General features: G+C 35.1%; 1 protein-coding gene across 6 annotated transcripts in view; it reads right to left on the minus strand.

Annotated features, from left to right (window-relative positions):
• Positions 1-16,916, minus strand: part of LOC135207317 (rab11 family-interacting protein 3-like) — a 413,008-nt gene continuing 396,092 nt past the window's right edge. For 5 of the 6 annotated variants that reach the window (XM_064239009.1, XM_064239008.1, XM_064239007.1 and 2 more), the window contains 2 exons: positions 7,337-7,369; positions 1-5,552 (listed from right to left, as the gene is read on the minus strand). In XM_064239009.1, coding sequence (XP_064095079.1) covers positions 5,433-5,552; positions 7,337-7,369 — 153 coding nt within the window. In that variant the 3' untranslated portion in view covers positions 1-5,432. The remainder of the gene's footprint in view (positions 5,553-7,336; positions 7,370-16,916) is intronic. The other variant, XM_064239006.1, reaches the window with a different exon arrangement.

Genomic DNA, 16,916 nt, shown 5'->3' on the forward strand with positions numbered 1-16,916 from the left:
TCAACAAAATAAATATATTATTCAATCATTTCTTTCATACAAACAAGCATGAGTTGACAGATATAAGATTATTACAGGTCAATCTCTCTCTTGGGGTTACACTGTAGTTAACACAATACCTATGTACAATATATACACACTGAATCAAGACCATTTACACAAAAATCCTCCCTTCAAGACTAAATTGCGCTGTTCACAATGTCGAATAATAAATATGAAATAAAACTGGACGGTTCCACAAAATATATGGTCTACGAGCATTAACTAAAGTAAATGTACAAAACCTACCATACGAATGGAAATTATTTATCAACATACAAGATTATTAAAGCAATAAGTTTCAGGAAGTAAAAGCTTCATGCACATAAATGATTTGTGCATGAAGTGAATGCTATCACAGATTAATCAGGGTGTTATACACAACATAGGTAAACAGTAGTATAATAAAATACATAAATTTAAGAAAAAATTAAGACGTACACTTCTAATTCACACAAATTACCATAAGACGGCTAAGTTTTACTCTCATCCTAACTCTGGAAGGCCAAGAATTTTTCTATTTATTTCCAATGCTTCACTAGTTATCAAGAAGGAATGCATTTGGAGGAGTTCATTTAATGAGTCATGAATACCAAATATTGGGTGAGGAGTACAATCCAGCATCACGAACATTCCATATTTAGATGTGCAAAACTTAAACATGAGGATTTAATAGTCAATAGTAAAATATTTAGTTGTACAAAACTCAACATGAGAATTTAATAGTAGACAGTAAAATTCTTGGAATTTTTTTCCTTTTTGCACTGCTAATGGTAGTATACAGAATCCTGCACTGAATTTATGAGTGTCTAAAGTTTTCATTTTTATATAAGCTAGAGTTTGTGTAACATTTGGCATAATTTTTGGTCCCGTATAACTCTTATAAATTCTTCAAAATTTCAAGTATTTTACTGCACAAGTAGGGGAGTTGCTATCTGCAATGTAACATCAAAAATTTCTTTGGCCATTAATCGCGACAAATCACAGTACATTATCCATATGTCCTTCTGTGCAGTTGCTGACACTTCTGTGGCGTAGACCTCTTGGCATAAACAAAGTTATACATTCCACAATGTACAGTCTACCAGTGTTGTCTTTAGTTTAATAATACAGTATACTATATTCAACTTGAGTATACCAAAGATGTTCTAGGCTTTTCATCAAATATATATATATATAAAAAATTCAGTAGCAGCACTTGCTGTAGGTATTAGTTAGTTTGCATTTTTGCTCGTACAATTGTCGAAAGTAATTCTCTGTTAAAAACAATCATGTAAAAATTCCTGCATACAACTTTTTGATTCTGCATTCTGTAATGTGGACTGATTAATTCATTTAGTTAATCTTCTCTTTGAAAAAAAATAATAATGCCTAACACTTACGTCTAAAATAGACAGACTATTATGCATGCATACTTAGTAAAAAAAAAATTAGTGAATAAATATATTAGATTCGTTTTGACTAACCTTCAATTCTGTACTGTCCACTTTAGTGGGAATTACTTTATATTTTAATTATTTCAAGAAGACCACAAATACAGGCTTAATGACAAATCTTCATTTAGATTCTGTACTCTCCACTTCAGTGTGAATTATTTATATTTTTGAAGTATTTCAAAGAGGCCTAATGACAAATCTTCATTTAGATTCTGTACTCTCCACTTCAGATGGAAGTACTTTATATTTTTGAAGCATTTAAAAGAAGACCACAAATGTAGGCCTATTGACAGCAAACTTTACAAACTGTTTTGCCACCAATTAAATGCTCTGTTTCTAACAAATCCCAACATACTACTTGGCTAACCTTCGGATGTAAATTTATCTCCCCTTTTGACCTTGCTGCTCTATTACTGATGTTAAGTGATCATACTGTTAAATCATGCCTTTATCAAGAGATTCTCCTCCAGTCACCAAGAATTAAAATAAAAGCTGGCAGTGATGAGAAGCCAAATGGGAGAACTGGTTTTTGTTGAACCTCATGATCTTTCCTAGGATGGTCAAGTTCTTTCCGATTTAGAGAACTACTTTTACTGTGTATGTGCTGTTGGTGTGGATTTGTTCTGTACTTAAGGTTGGTATCGTCATACAAAATCAGTTGTTACATATATTTATTGCTAGATTTAACTGAGGCTCGGTTATTCATTCTTTGGTGACCTCTTCAATTGGGAGTCATTTGTGTCTACATCATGTATGATTACCTCTGATATTATGAAACCACTTACAAAAAGTGCAAACTCAAAATAAACTTTTGGACTGTCCTAGGTTTCTGCTTTTATTGAAAGTGTTACTAGTCTTATTTTGAGCTCAATCAACTCAACTTGAAGACTAGGAATCCCATAATCTTCCTTAAAAGGAGCCAGAGCCATTATGGTTGTTAGACTTTTAAGACGCATACATTTGTACTCATTTACCCAAGAACTCATTCTTGTATGAAGGGACAAATCTTCCAAATTTTGATGTACTAGCTTCAACATCTGAGCTACTTTGTCTTTGCTTCAACATCTGAGCTACTTAGTCTTTGCTTCAACATCTGAGCCGTTAGTCTTCATTTGGCCATTTTTTTTTTATCGTAGGTTTGTATTGCTAAGGCATTCAGCTTATATTACATTAATAATTCATGTGCACCATCAGTGCAGACACCCAACATTATTACATCTTCCATCAGATAATCATGATAAAATTCTGTAAGCAAACTATTTTCTTGAAGTGGGAAATCAACTGCATCTCTCTAGTAAGGTCTGGTGATGAACTTCCTTCTGAGGTGGTTGATATACTTCTTTTCCATGAAAACTACTAGCCATCGTCCTTACTCAAGAAATTAATTCCTTTTGGTTTCAGCTCCTCTTGGTCATACCAGGTATACTATTTCTCGATAGAATCTGCTTATTCCTCAGATCATGAAGATTATTGTTGCCTCACACTCCCAGATTTCAGGTTTCCTCTTGTTAACTGATGTTACATGGTGGAACGAGGCATCACAGAGTTCAGCAAATGAGCAAGCCTTAACATCACCTTATAGGGTAGCATAGGTTATTCTTTTTCTGGGTCTGGTAGCTATTTGGTAGCAGGTTAGAGTTCATTTGATAGTCTTCCAAGTCAAATAGACAATGCTACCTAAGGGACCAATGTGCTCTTTCCAAATGTTTGGACTTCTTATGCAAGGATCATCAGCTAGCCTTCATATGGTTTTAACACAGTGGTTTAAAAATCTTGATTCTGTGGTTCACCCCATCCATGTAGTGGTTTAAAAATCTTGATTCTGTGGTTCACCCCATCCGTGTGTGTTTGCAACGTAGTTTCAAAAATTTCCTTAGCATGGTAGGCTATAAGGTATCTTTGTGGTTCCACAGTAGTGTTGTTCACACATTTACCCTTTCCAATCCAAGCTTTCTTTGAGGTCCCTGAAGACCTCTGAGCAAAGTCACTTGTCAAAATTAATCCCAATGGTCCTTTCCAAAAATGTTGTGTTTGCCATGGGCTCATCTCCTAAATGTTCTACCAAAGTACTCATCATAATTTACTATGAGTTACTTTTCTTGCCAACAGGTCTACACTCCAGTTTCATGCTTAAAGGTTATACTGTCTACCTTACATGGAAGAGGATTTTTTCCAACTGTTCCCAAAAACCTTGCTGTCTACCCTTGCAAACCTTATTCCATAATACCTATAGGGAGGACTCCTTCCAAGTTTTTCTTTCTTAAGAGACCAAATCTCTCAAATTGTTAGGCAGAGTGGGTCTTCAGAGCCTGAATATGTTAAGTACAGTAGTATACCACCACTACAAGTTTACTTGTCCCATCTTCCATATATAATATGTAGATCTTCCTAATATCTATCTACAGGTGAATTGCCTTCCTTAAACCCTTTGCATCTGCCAAATTATATTAGCTAACTTAGTAATTTAGTTTGGTTGTAGCACTCAGGGAGAGAGTATTTGCCCCTCTTAACCTAGATTGTGTTGCCAAGGCCCTATTTATATATGGTCCATGAATCTGTAGTGATCTTTTAGTATTGCTACTTTTTCATAACAGGCAAAATATTCTTGTACTTATCTAACTCGACACTTCTGCTTACTTCTGCTTAACTCCTCTTCCACTAAAGTTTAATACGAGAACTGCTCAGAATTAAATCCGTAAGAAGGGTCTTTCACCCCCTAGTGTGGTAAATGATTGTACCTTGTGTATGCAGTCACTATTTCAAGGAAGTGTAAAGCTGTCCTGGAAAAATGTTATAAATTTTGTATAGTCTCAGTTCATTTTCAGCATCTTTGCTATCATTTGATACCATAATTAACAGCAATCATACCAGAATAATCTCAAACCCTGAAACTCCCTACTTTTTACAAAGGCTAAAAAAATATACTTGTGCCATCATTGCCACAAATATAAAACAATATTGATGGGAGTCAGTTTTTTTCAACAAAAAGCTTAATGCTATGTCAGTTGTTGCCTACTTACCAGCATCTTTAGTCTGCTATTTCTCACCTCAGAGTAGTATTCCTAAAATATTACAAACATACAGTAATTTGTAATCTGCAAAAATATAACTTCAAAAAGTACCCTCTGTCTCAGATATATTGGAAAATGCATTACAGTATTTTTAAGAACAGTGACTTGTATATTTAACTAGAATAATTTGATTCAGTACAGTAGTAAAAACAAATTTTCCCCAGCAAAACTCATTCATGATTATGATGAAGAATTTACTGGAGGGCTCACAATGTTCTTTTAAACTGTATTTAATACTGAATAATAAAAGTTTAACCAATGTTTCACAATTTACCTTCCATACCCTCCATAAAAAGTTTTCTAAAATTAATTAACAAAAGGGGATTTAAAGTAAATGCCTTACTCTGTATAATCACTGCATTAAACAGCCATTTTAGATCTTGATCAAGTCAATTGTCATGCTTCAATATAACTGGAAACTATTTTTTTGAAAATGTTTTTCATTTTTCTTAAAACCTCAGATTATTAGCATAATTACTAATCTTTTAAGTATAATGTGACAAAATAACAGTATAAATGGACTATGGCAATGGTTTACTAAATAACCAGAAAAACACAACTTTGGTACTTCCAGTTTTAGTACCCTTTGCCCAACAATAGAAACCACGTCTGTAAATGTGGTAGAATAAAGATAGATGATTACATACAATTTCTCGCTATTGGGTAACAGATTAAGATAACTCCTCTCTCTCTCTCTCTCTCTCTTCCCCCCCCCCCAAAAAAAAAATAAAATAAAATAAAAAAGCAAATAGCCTGTTGCAATTAGCTACTGTGATAGAACGTTGAGTATTCATTGCTTTTCAAAATGAAATTTAAAAATACTGTAAAATTCTAAAAACAGGTCTAAAATATAACATTCATAAGTATCATATGAAATTTTAAAACATTACTTCTGTTTAACTTCTAAAAGTTGTGGGTAATTTTCAACAATATTAAGAAGAATTCCATCGATGTATGCACGAAGGTGTTGATTGGCCTCTTGAGCATCTTTCAAAGATTTCTTGAGCTGTTGAAGAAAGATTTAGGATTAAGCCTGAATGAAGAAATGAAAAACTCAAAATATGAAAGAATACCTGTACTACTTAATAAAATATTGAACATTAACTGCATTCATAGGTATGCACCTTCAAAATCTTGCAAATAATTGATGGTATTACAGTAATATATAAGGGCTTCTGAAGAAGTAAGTTTCAATGCTTTATTTGGTAATCAATATGCACATTAGTAAAATAACTCAAAAAAAGGCCTACAACTGTGTAAAAAAAAAACATGCAACAATAGTACACTAAACAAAACTTACAAACTGTAACACATACATTGTACTATATAATATTTGTGCCTTAGCACTATTCAAAATTAAATTTAAATAATAATGTTACTCTACACGATATACAAAAGCATCCTTACCGTGATGAGGCTGCATGACTTTTATAATCCCGATATAAATATCACAATAAGAGGGGGAGGACTATAAAAAAAAAAAAAAAACAGCTACAGTATTGGCCACTATCATCAACTAAAATCATTCTGGTGACAGCAACTTATAGGATTTCCATGGGGCTTTTCATGAGTACACTGGCAAAGGGATTCCTCTGAAGTGAATATTAATAAATTTTCTATGTATTTATTTAATTTTTGGGTGTGTAGTTACAGGGCAGTAATTAAACAAATCCAAACCAAATCAGTTTGAAGTCATGTCACATATTCACTTGGTCAGAAACAAAGTCAAATACTATCAATAATATTGAGCAATGATACCAAGAGTAATACATTAAAAGCAATTAATGGTAATATGCCGTTACGTACTTTAAAGCCATACATTCATTAAAAATCACATCAGTTTTGTTTTTGGTGATATATTGAATGCCAGATTATATTCCTAAATTTATAATTATGTACTAGATCCCATCCTACACAGACTATAAAGTGAACAGTCAACAGTCATTTCACAAATTAATGTCTTGTACAATGGAATCCTGAGCTTTTACACAACCATGACTGTCAGGGTAATTAATTTTATTCTTCCGTAAGTGTTACAGGTTTTTTCTATGGAATGAAATCTTAATATGAAAATAGCCACACAGCTTAGTACACAAGTGGAAAAGTAAACATGTTATTGTTAGAAAGCATAACTGCAAATGAAAAAGAACAAAAGTTAAAAACCATACATCAAAGCTCAAAGCAACTACTGTAGCAAGAACTAAACAGACACCACTGAACTACCTGGTAAATGTGGAAGATTTATGTGCTGTAACATTATATGGCAGCTGTACTTGATTTATATGGCAGCTGTACTTGCTTTGTAACATTTTGTGTAATTCCAATATCATTCCTATTAACTGAATTTTAAATGCAAATGACCTTAGTCACAAATCTTATCAGGGAAAGTTCAATGATGTCTAATTAGTGAGGAACATTAAATTTAAAAGGTTAGCCTTCACAGTTAACCATGCAATAGCATGCAGACTAAATTGTTTTGTTACTGTATGAAACTTGTAATATTGAATGGTACAACTGATGGTATATTATGAAAGTACACATTAGTAAAATTATCATTTCAACCTCATACTGGTACTTTTACACAGTCCACAATAAATAATGTTAATATATATCTAAGCAAAAACTTAACTAAATAAAAGAGGATTTTTTATGATATGAAGGGTTTAATCATGCATCAGCAAATAAACACAACTAGGAATAAGTCCATTTATGCATCCTTCATCAAAAGCAGTAAAGAAATCATTCTCTACCAGAGAATCATGCCATTGTTCATAATGAACATTACAATACCTTTTCGACTGTGTCACTGCCATAGAGTGCACCCTACGAGAAAAAACAGAAGTGTGCTTGAAATAAGTGTGCTCTTTTGAATGCTACTCAGCACTTCAGTAAAAGAAAATTAACTAAATACAAAGCATTTCAAAGATTAGCTCTCAAAAGCTAACTGGTCTAATGAGTATAGGAGCAAGTAACTTCAGAAAGTAAAACCTAAATGCTTGAGAAGCAATCTTACAAAGTGAGAAGAAATGACGTCAGAATCACATTCTTCAAGAATATACAATACATATTAAACCTTAACACCAACATTGACAGGAAAAAGTAATTTATGCCATTTATCCTTGAACATTAATTTAAGAATTCTTTCAAGTGCCTTAATCATCCTGAGTGTTCTCTTACACTATTTAAACTGAATTTGAAACTCTAAGCACAATCCAGTAAGCACATATACGTACATTATTTTGCATTAACAAATGTTCACAAGGTCACATACTTTCCTGTACGTATTAGGATTTGCTAAGGTGGTAATGTCTTTATGATCAAAAAAGAAAAATACATTAGAAGATTTATTTTTTTCAATGGTAAATGATGAAGGCTGCATATTTAATAGTATAAAAGCCAACACAGTGTATAAAAAGAAGGTAAGAAAATAACCTAAACTATTCTGAGGGAAAAATTTATAAATACAACTCATTGCCTAAATAGAACCTATTACTTTAGTACTTCAATGGATACACTTCAAATTGACAGAGGGAGACCTCAAACCCACTCAATGTGGGACCACCTTGACATAGCGAGGGGACTCTTGAACCCCAGGAACTAGTTCCCGGGTTTGAGTCCAAGAGTCTCGTAATTTTTGTATATGTATTTGGGGTAAGTTTTGTGGAATTTTCCACTTAATTTTGTGGAATTTTCATTATGTAAAATCTATTGAACCTGACAAATAGGAAAAGATACTGTAGCTAGGAATGGGTTTATATCCGAAGCTCAATATAGTGGGAACTGTGGTGGGACCATCAACTCTCCGATAATGTTTGGACGTAAGAGTTATCAGGCGTAACTATTCTGCAGGACTGGACCACGGTTTGCCCATAATGTGATTAGGGTGGGATTGATTGTATTCTTGTAATACTTTGTCCTATCAAGTGGGTTTGGCTTACACTTGGGCCACTATAATCATGTGCCATCCCCCGTGGGGTAGGGATGCTGATCTTGTTAGACATTAAAAATGATTACAAAGATCAAGGGCCCACTTAAGCTTCAGGTAGGGGAGAGGCTATTTGATAAAGATCTATGTGACGTAACAGAAGAAGAAGAAATTCTAGAAATGAGCCCCACTTTGGTTTGGAGAGTTAAAAAACAGCTATTGCCAACATGATCATTTTAACCTTTGTAGACTGAAGTACGTTCTCATGTCATATTTGAAAATGAAAGGGTACAAGTAAGTCCTTTTCAGCAAAGACCAATGCAATGCAGTTCTATTGTTTTAAGTTTCCTCACTCATAAAAAAACTAAAAATTCTAAAATTTATATAAATTAATCTGGTGTTCATGATGGTGATGAATGTAATAGAATATCAAAATGTGTGAATTGTTAACTGAAACATAAATCTAATAAAAATTGTGAAATTACAAATTTGAACTGTCTGCACTAAATGAAGCCAATGCAGAGCATATATATGTACATATTGGTTTTGCAAAAAGAAAATTAGGACAACAACCGAGGAGCTATGCTCAAGTTCTTAAGCCACTACCCATATCTACCACTAGGGTTGCAGTGGCAGCACCCTACAATGTAGCATGTGCATCAACCCCTGTGGTAGTGGCCCAGTCATCTGGGTTAGATGCTTAGCCTGATGAGGCTAGAGCAAAGCCTCCAAAGAGGGTAAGATGGCACTCAACCCAACCACCTTGGAATTGGCTCAGGCTGCATCTCTGTCTGATTTAATGGTGACTCAGAAGCAAAGGCACCAAAAGAGATGTTCCCCCTCATCCTCTCCTCCATCAAATCCAATTAAACTTTTATCACTTAGTTGCAGATATGAAGTACTTAGCTCAATGCAAGAACTCCAGCTGGAATTCAAACAATTTGATAAAAAAAAAGGGAAACAAAATGGCACTAGTAAATTAACAGGTAATAAACCAACCTGTCAAGACCAGTCCTTTCCAAATCATCACTTGATAATGCTCATAAACAGAAGAGAGTAAACGAAAAGGCTCCATCCAAAGGTCCTTCCATCCACCAAGCCCAAAAAATAGTTTTCATGTCAATACTATAATGGAACTGTAAAGGTCTCAGGGCTCACAGCGAAGAGCTGAAGGTACTGCTCCTTGACCATAACCTAGGTAGTGTGTTTCTCCAGGAAACTAAGCTTGGAAACTATATAACCCTGGATTAAATTACAGCATATATACCCCTTGCTATCAATTCTCATCTCCAAGCAGTAGCAGTAATTTTCATTTTAGACAAGCAAATTACAGTCTGCTCCATCTACCTTTCTCCTGATTTTGATTTCACTTAAAAACGATATTCATTTACTGATCAATCAGCTTCCTACTCTGTTCCTCCTTCTTGGAGATTTTAATGGTCACAACCCCATTTGGAGTGGGAACATGGCAGATGCAAATGGTAGGATGTTGGAGGGTTTTATGGATGGTCATATCACTCTACTTAATAATGGAGCCATGAATGATACATCATGGCTACATTATATTCTCCAATACCTACTTGGCTATTTTTCTGAGCATTTGCTCATATGGTGGTTACACCAATTATAAATGGTCAGTTAATGAATATCCAAATGGGAGTGACCACTTCCAAATTCATATAAAACTGGTCGAGTCAACCATGTGAGTCACTTTCTAAATGGAAGGTAGACCAAGCAGACTGGAAAAAATTTAGTGAGTCTGCCCTTAAGAAGAGAGAAGAATGTCAAATCATTTCCATCCATTTCAGAGGCATATAATTATTTTAATGACACTCATCAACAGTGCAATTGCCTCTATTCCAACAATGAAAGGAAACCCTCTAGACCAGCAGTTCCTTGGTGGAACTAAAGCTGCAGTAGTATGAGAAAGATCACTAGAAAATGTTATAAAAAGTACAAGAGAAGTGGAACCGGACAAGCCAAAGTTATTTACAAACATACTGTGGCCAAGCAAAATAAATACTTTAAAAAAGCAAAAGGAGAGTCGTGAATGTACTACATAAATGGCATTAGCTCAAAAACACCATCCAAAATGATTTGGAAGAAGATTAAAAAAACTAAATGGCAAGTTTGTCCCTGAACCTCTGCCTACCCTCAAGATAAATGGTGACCTAGTTACCCAGAAAAATTATAACATTTCTCAAGAATATCGAATAGTGAGAACTATCCTAAAGAATTCCAAGACAGAAATTACCATATTTCTCTTGATTCAAGTGAAAATAATTTTGAAACAAATAATGCAAAATTCACACAGCAGGAACTTAAGATGCCAAACCATCAGCCCCTGGTGAAGACAACATACTTTATGAAATGCTAAAACATTTCCCATAAAAGTCAAAGAAATAACTTCTAGATATAATAAATGAAATCTGGGAAACTGGTATTATATTCCCTAAGAGCTGGAAATTATTATTAATCATCCTTATGAAGAAACCAAACAAGGATCCTTCTTTACCCAGCAACTACAGACCAATAGCTCTCACTAGTTGTGTTTGTAAGCTGGTGGAAAAGATGATTAACACCAGACTTGTATGGCACTTAGAAACAAACTAAAGGCAGTCCCTGGCTTACGACGTTCCTTAGTTACAACGCTTATCAATATGTTCCAGGGTTACAGCACTTACAACGCCAATCTGGCAGAAGAAATATGTCCCCAAAAATGCAAAATAATCAATGTTTGAAGGTTTTTTTGATGAAAGAATGCATTTTACAAGTTTTTAATGCACTCAAAGCAATAAAAGTAAGGTTTTGTTAGGATTTTTGATGATGTTCCGGCTTACGACGACTTTTGGCTTACGCCGCGTCTCAAGAACGGAACCCCCGTCGTAACCTGGGGACTGCCAGTAATTGCTTTCTCCATTTCAGTTTGGCTTTAGGAAAACTAGATCTACTTCAGATCACCTTGCTCAGGCTCTCAAACCAAATACAACATGGTTTTGCTAAACAGAGACAAAGAATAAAAATTTTCTTGGAAAAGGCATGACACCACATGGCACTTTGGTATCATAAAAAAATTGTTTGAGATGAGCATTAAAGGAAAAATGATCAGATATGTAAATTCGTTTTTATCAGAAAGATATAAAGGTAAGAATTGAAAATCATGTATCGCGACATTTCTTACAAGCGGGAGTTCCTCAGGGTCGTGTCCATAGTGTCACCCTCTTGGCTATTGCCATTGATGTACGTATTAGAAAATATACCATCACCAGTATAAGGCTCTATTTGTAGATGATTTGGCTCTGTATTGCACAGGATATGATGCACTTTCTACTAGCAGGTTCATGCAAACAGCCACTGATAAAGTATGCAAGTGGGCTAATAAGCAAGGATTTTGATTTTCCCAATCAAAAACTGTCGCTGTTCTGTTCTGCAGCCGCTGAACTAAGGAAACCATACCAACTCTTACTTAAATGGAACTATTTTACCTTACTCCACTGAAATAATATTTGTAGGAATGGTCTTTGATGAAAAGCTCACTTGGAATAATCATATTGACCAGTTAACCCTTACTGGATGGGTAAATATATTGACATGCAGCTCCTCAGGCCAGGTAGACTTTGAGGTCGGGCAGTTTACGAAAAAGAGAGGAACATATGCAAATGTACATGGTGAAAGAAAAATTTTTTTTTTTACAAAATTTCCCCTACCTTCCACAAATTCTTGTCATATTTGTTGAAAAATATTTACGTTAACTTACCAAGAACGAATATTCAGTAATTTTTTTTTTTACTTTTATGTTTTTTCTAATATACTTCTTTGCAGTTTTCTTTGTAAAATTACATTTACAACCGACATACTATCATAATAGACAAGAACAAAAAAATAACAGAAACCCCTTGGTATATTTACGAGCAAATATATACTAAAAGAAGTCGTGAGAGAGACACAAAACATTCCCCCTTCAAGTCACAAGCACTACTGAAGTCCTGAGACGCCCACACTGTGATCTTAGTCAGTATAAAAGTTGCCATAAGTGAATTTATGGTTATAAAAGTATTGGCACCACTTTCCTGCCCAATTCTTTCCAAATCAATGGCATCTAATATTGTTTAACTACAGGATCAATCCGTCCGCCACCCCAAACCTGTTATTACTACCGAGGATCAAGACGTCTATTAGGGGTTAAAAGTGAAAATGAAGAGATCACTATATATTTTAAAATTAGTATCTAATTTTAACGGGGTACTGATAAAAATCACTGTTACGGCTTTATAATACAGCATGTTTTTCCAAATTAGACCACGACTGCCAAGTATATTCATCTACTTCAAAGACTAAACTTAAGGAATTTGACATTGTGCATAATATGGGGCTAAGGATCTGCACTGGGCTTTTAGAACTTCACCCATTGAAAGTATCTATGTAGTAAACTCCCATCAGCTACCACTGGACCTAATGAGGCATGAGGTAGGTCTAAGATACACCATGCAGCAGAAAAGCACAAGGGAAAATCCTTCTTTTGAGATGTTGAATAGTATGATTCAAGTCTTTTTAGATTTAGTAGATCTTCAACACCATTTCAAATCAGACCAGCTAGGTGAACTGGAGGATGAAAATATAAAAATACAGACATCCTGCTATCCCTCCTTTGTTTATTCTAGCAATAGATTTATGCACTAAAAAGATAGAAAAGAAAGGTCGTCAGGAAGTAGTAGTCAGAAATAAGTTTTTGGAGCATGAATAGAGGCGTATAAATGTTATGAAAATCTATACTGATGGATCAAAATCTGAAGATGGAGTGGGCTGTGCATTGATGTGAGGGGGGAATCATTATATAATATATATATATATATATATATATATATATATATATATATTATATAATATATATATATATATATATATATATATATATATATATAAATTTTACCAGACTCCTCATTCATATTCATTGCTGAAGCAACAGCCATAGATAATGTTTTAAATCTTGTATCTGATAAGAAATTTAAATCCACAGTATATAGTGACTCAAAGTGTGTTTTAGAAGCTGTAAAGAAGCTTTTTTAACTTAGTTTTTGCCACAAATCACTTTTGTTGGCTTCTCAAGCACACTGGTACCTATAGAAGGGAACAAACTGGCTGGAAAAATACTAGAAATAATAGAAAAATAAGTACTACTATAATGAATTTTGGAGTTTGGGTTTTAATCGTAACAGAAGATTCGAGATCATCCTAACACTGCTTAAGATTGGCCATACCCGCTTCATCCACAGTTATATTTTAGAGGGAGCCAGTGCCCCACTTTGAGCACATGCTGGTGCACTGTCTTAGATTTAATCGCCTTAGAGTAAGATACTTAATAGCTGGGGAGACTATATTAGAAATTTTAAATGAGTATGTTGTGGTAGATAACCTTATGGGTAATCTGGAAGAATCTGGTTATTTTAATGAGATATGATTTTAGTACAGTAATACCTCGACATACGAGTGTCCCAACATACAAGAAATTTGAGATACGAGGAAAGTTTTGAGCAAATTTTTGCCCCGAGATAAGAGACAAATTTGAGATACGAGAATATGTTGCCCCCGAGATAAGAGACAAATTTGAGATACGAGAATATGAGACGGTTCCTGATGCAGCCGCTAGGTGGCCGAGTATGTACAGTAAGCTAATTTCATTTAATTTAAGTTTAAGTTATGTTACGTAGTGTTACAAAAGTGTAGCGTACCGAACGTGTTGCCGTCAAGTCTCTCTCCTCCCCTTTCTCTCTCCCTCCTCCTCCGCACACCTCCGCTACCGTCTGTTTCGAAGGTAAGAACTCCATAATAATGTCACATTTTATTGCAGATCATAACCAGTACATAGGTATCTGTTATTTTGTGGGTGTAGTTTGTGAATTAGAACAATTAAAAACATGTTTTTTCACTGTAATATACTGCTTTTAGGTGTTTTTTCAGAGGGTGGGAACGGATTAATTTTTTTTAGTTATTTTATATGGGAAAAATTGATCCGAGATACGAGCGAATTGACATACGAGCTCGGGTCCCGGAACGCGTTAAGCTCGTAATTTAAGTATTACTGTATATTAAATAAAGATTTTAGTCATTTATTTTAAAAAGTATATATTATTAAATATATAAGTTTCATCATTTATATTTTTGGCTTTATCTATTATCATTCTTCATTTTTTACATTCACATTTTAACACTTTTCATTCACATATTCATAATCAATCATATTAATGGGTTCCGGTGCTTGGTCTTCCCTCAAGGCCTAAATTTCATAATCAATCAATCAACAATTCCTCAAAGGGAGTATAAATCTTGCTTTCCCCTGTGAGTGATATCAGTTGTTTGAGCCAAATAATTAGAGTTTGTTTAACAAAACAAAATACTCTTTACAGATTACATAATCGCTCAGTGGATAAATAAATCCCAAAGATATCTAAAATGAGACATACGTGAGGAATATATTGTATGATACAGTACCAGGACTGGTCATATCAACTTGCATAAGGATGTAAAGAGACATCAGGGCATAGATTGCTACATTACCATCAATTACACTGATAGTAAGCAGAGGTTAGGAAATTTTAAGATGACAGTCAGTTTACTATAAAAAGTGAGGCCATATCTTTGATACCTACCTACTGTAGGCTGTAAATATTCACCAAATGACCATGATAATTAGTGTGAATGAACACATCTCAGTCTCTACTAAAGCCTACTCAAGGCCATAAGAATGCAGCAAGCACTGTTACTGTGATGAGTAATGCGAATCTCTTTTTAAGTTGAAAATAATGTGGGCCAAGCTAGCCTACCGACTGCCACCAGTTACAGCAGTTCATTTGGGAAATTCAGCAACCTCCTAAGACCAAGAAAGGCAGACTCAAAGGTAATATTTGGTTGTACAGTAATTTAAATAAACTGGCCATAACCTCAGTGGAAGCGCCTCAGTGGCGTGATCAGTATGGTCTTGGCCTGCCACCTCGGTGGCCGCAAGTTCGATTCTTGGGCATTCCATTGAGGTGTGAGAGATGTGCATTTCCGGTGATAGAAATTCACTCTTGACGTGGTTCAGAAGTCGCGTAAAGCTGTTAGTCTTGTTGCTGAATAACCACTGGTTCCATGCAATGTAAAAACACCATACAAAGAAAGAAACAATCTCTGTGGGATTTTTTGTAATTTAGGAGACTGCTGCCATATGGGCCTTCATGAGAATTTTCTTTTTTTATGTAAATGATATTTACCAGCTGTAGACTGTGTAAAAGTATTGTTGAGTGCAGGGATGCATTCAGAAATATCTGACAAGTCATTCTGGACAGCCTACAAGTGAGCAGATGGAAGATGTCCAGGTTTGGTAAGAATGCACTGACAAATGGAATCCATGATAAAAGGGCAGATGCACACCACATGCTCTAAAAAGAAACAACGGGTAAAGAAAGCAACCGCCTTGGGAAGGAGAGTGCCAACACGACTATTCTCCAAGGCGGTCACAGAAAAACTGATATGTCACGAGGTCCCCATCTTGGTCGATTACCAGCATCCACCTCGTATATGCATGGGTTGCCACATGCCACAAATTCCTTGCTTTACAATCTTCGATTGTTTTTAACCAGTTTCCAGCTGGCACTAGAAGTTTATCCTATTGTTAAAACCTCCGGTTTGTAAGTTATGAAAAATGCAAATGCAAATAGAGTAAAAATTTGCCATTTTTTAATTTCTCCTCAAATTGAATACCTAAAGGATTATCAACTAGTAGAGCACAGATCCAGAAAATAAGTGAATTGTTCCCATATACCAAAGGTTTTCCTGACAACACACAACTGCAGAAGGCAAGAGAGGTTCTTCAGCCTCTAGGGCTGGTTTTGTCACCTCGAAGTCGACAACTGATTCAGGAATATATTTTTCCAGCTGAAGAGGTATAAGGACAATTGAACTGTCACAGAATGTGAGCTTTCAGAGAATAGGTAAGCTGTACAACCCCTAGGTCCACTGCTCTTCTCTCACTGAGGCCAAGTCTTGAATAGGAGGTCCCCTTGGACTGGCATAATTTAGACCTTAAGAATTCATTCTTGCCAACAGGACTTCATTGAAAGTTCATGAAATCAAAACTTTACTCTAACTGAACTCTGTATTTGGGAATTTGTAATGTTGCAGGAATTTGTAACATTGCCATTCCTAGAGCTAGTACAAGACTTTGGTCCAGCATGTGACAAGGATCAACTGGTACCGAAACTGTCCCTGCGCGTGTTTCAAACTGGGATCACCAGTCTTAAGAGACATGCCTCTCAGATATACGTACCAAGGTATTCATTTGCAGGATGAGGTTGAGTAAACACTGTAGAAGGAAAGATAACTGACAGTAATTCAGACAGCCAAGTGACTACATATGCTGGAATATTTTCCAAGTTCTTCATATTGGCAGTTATCCGATTCACATGG

This window comes from Macrobrachium nipponense, chromosome 32 (assembly GCF_015104395.2).
Source record: "Macrobrachium nipponense isolate FS-2020 chromosome 32, ASM1510439v2, whole genome shotgun sequence".
Lineage (NCBI taxonomy): Eukaryota > Metazoa > Arthropoda > Malacostraca > Decapoda > Palaemonidae > Macrobrachium > Macrobrachium nipponense.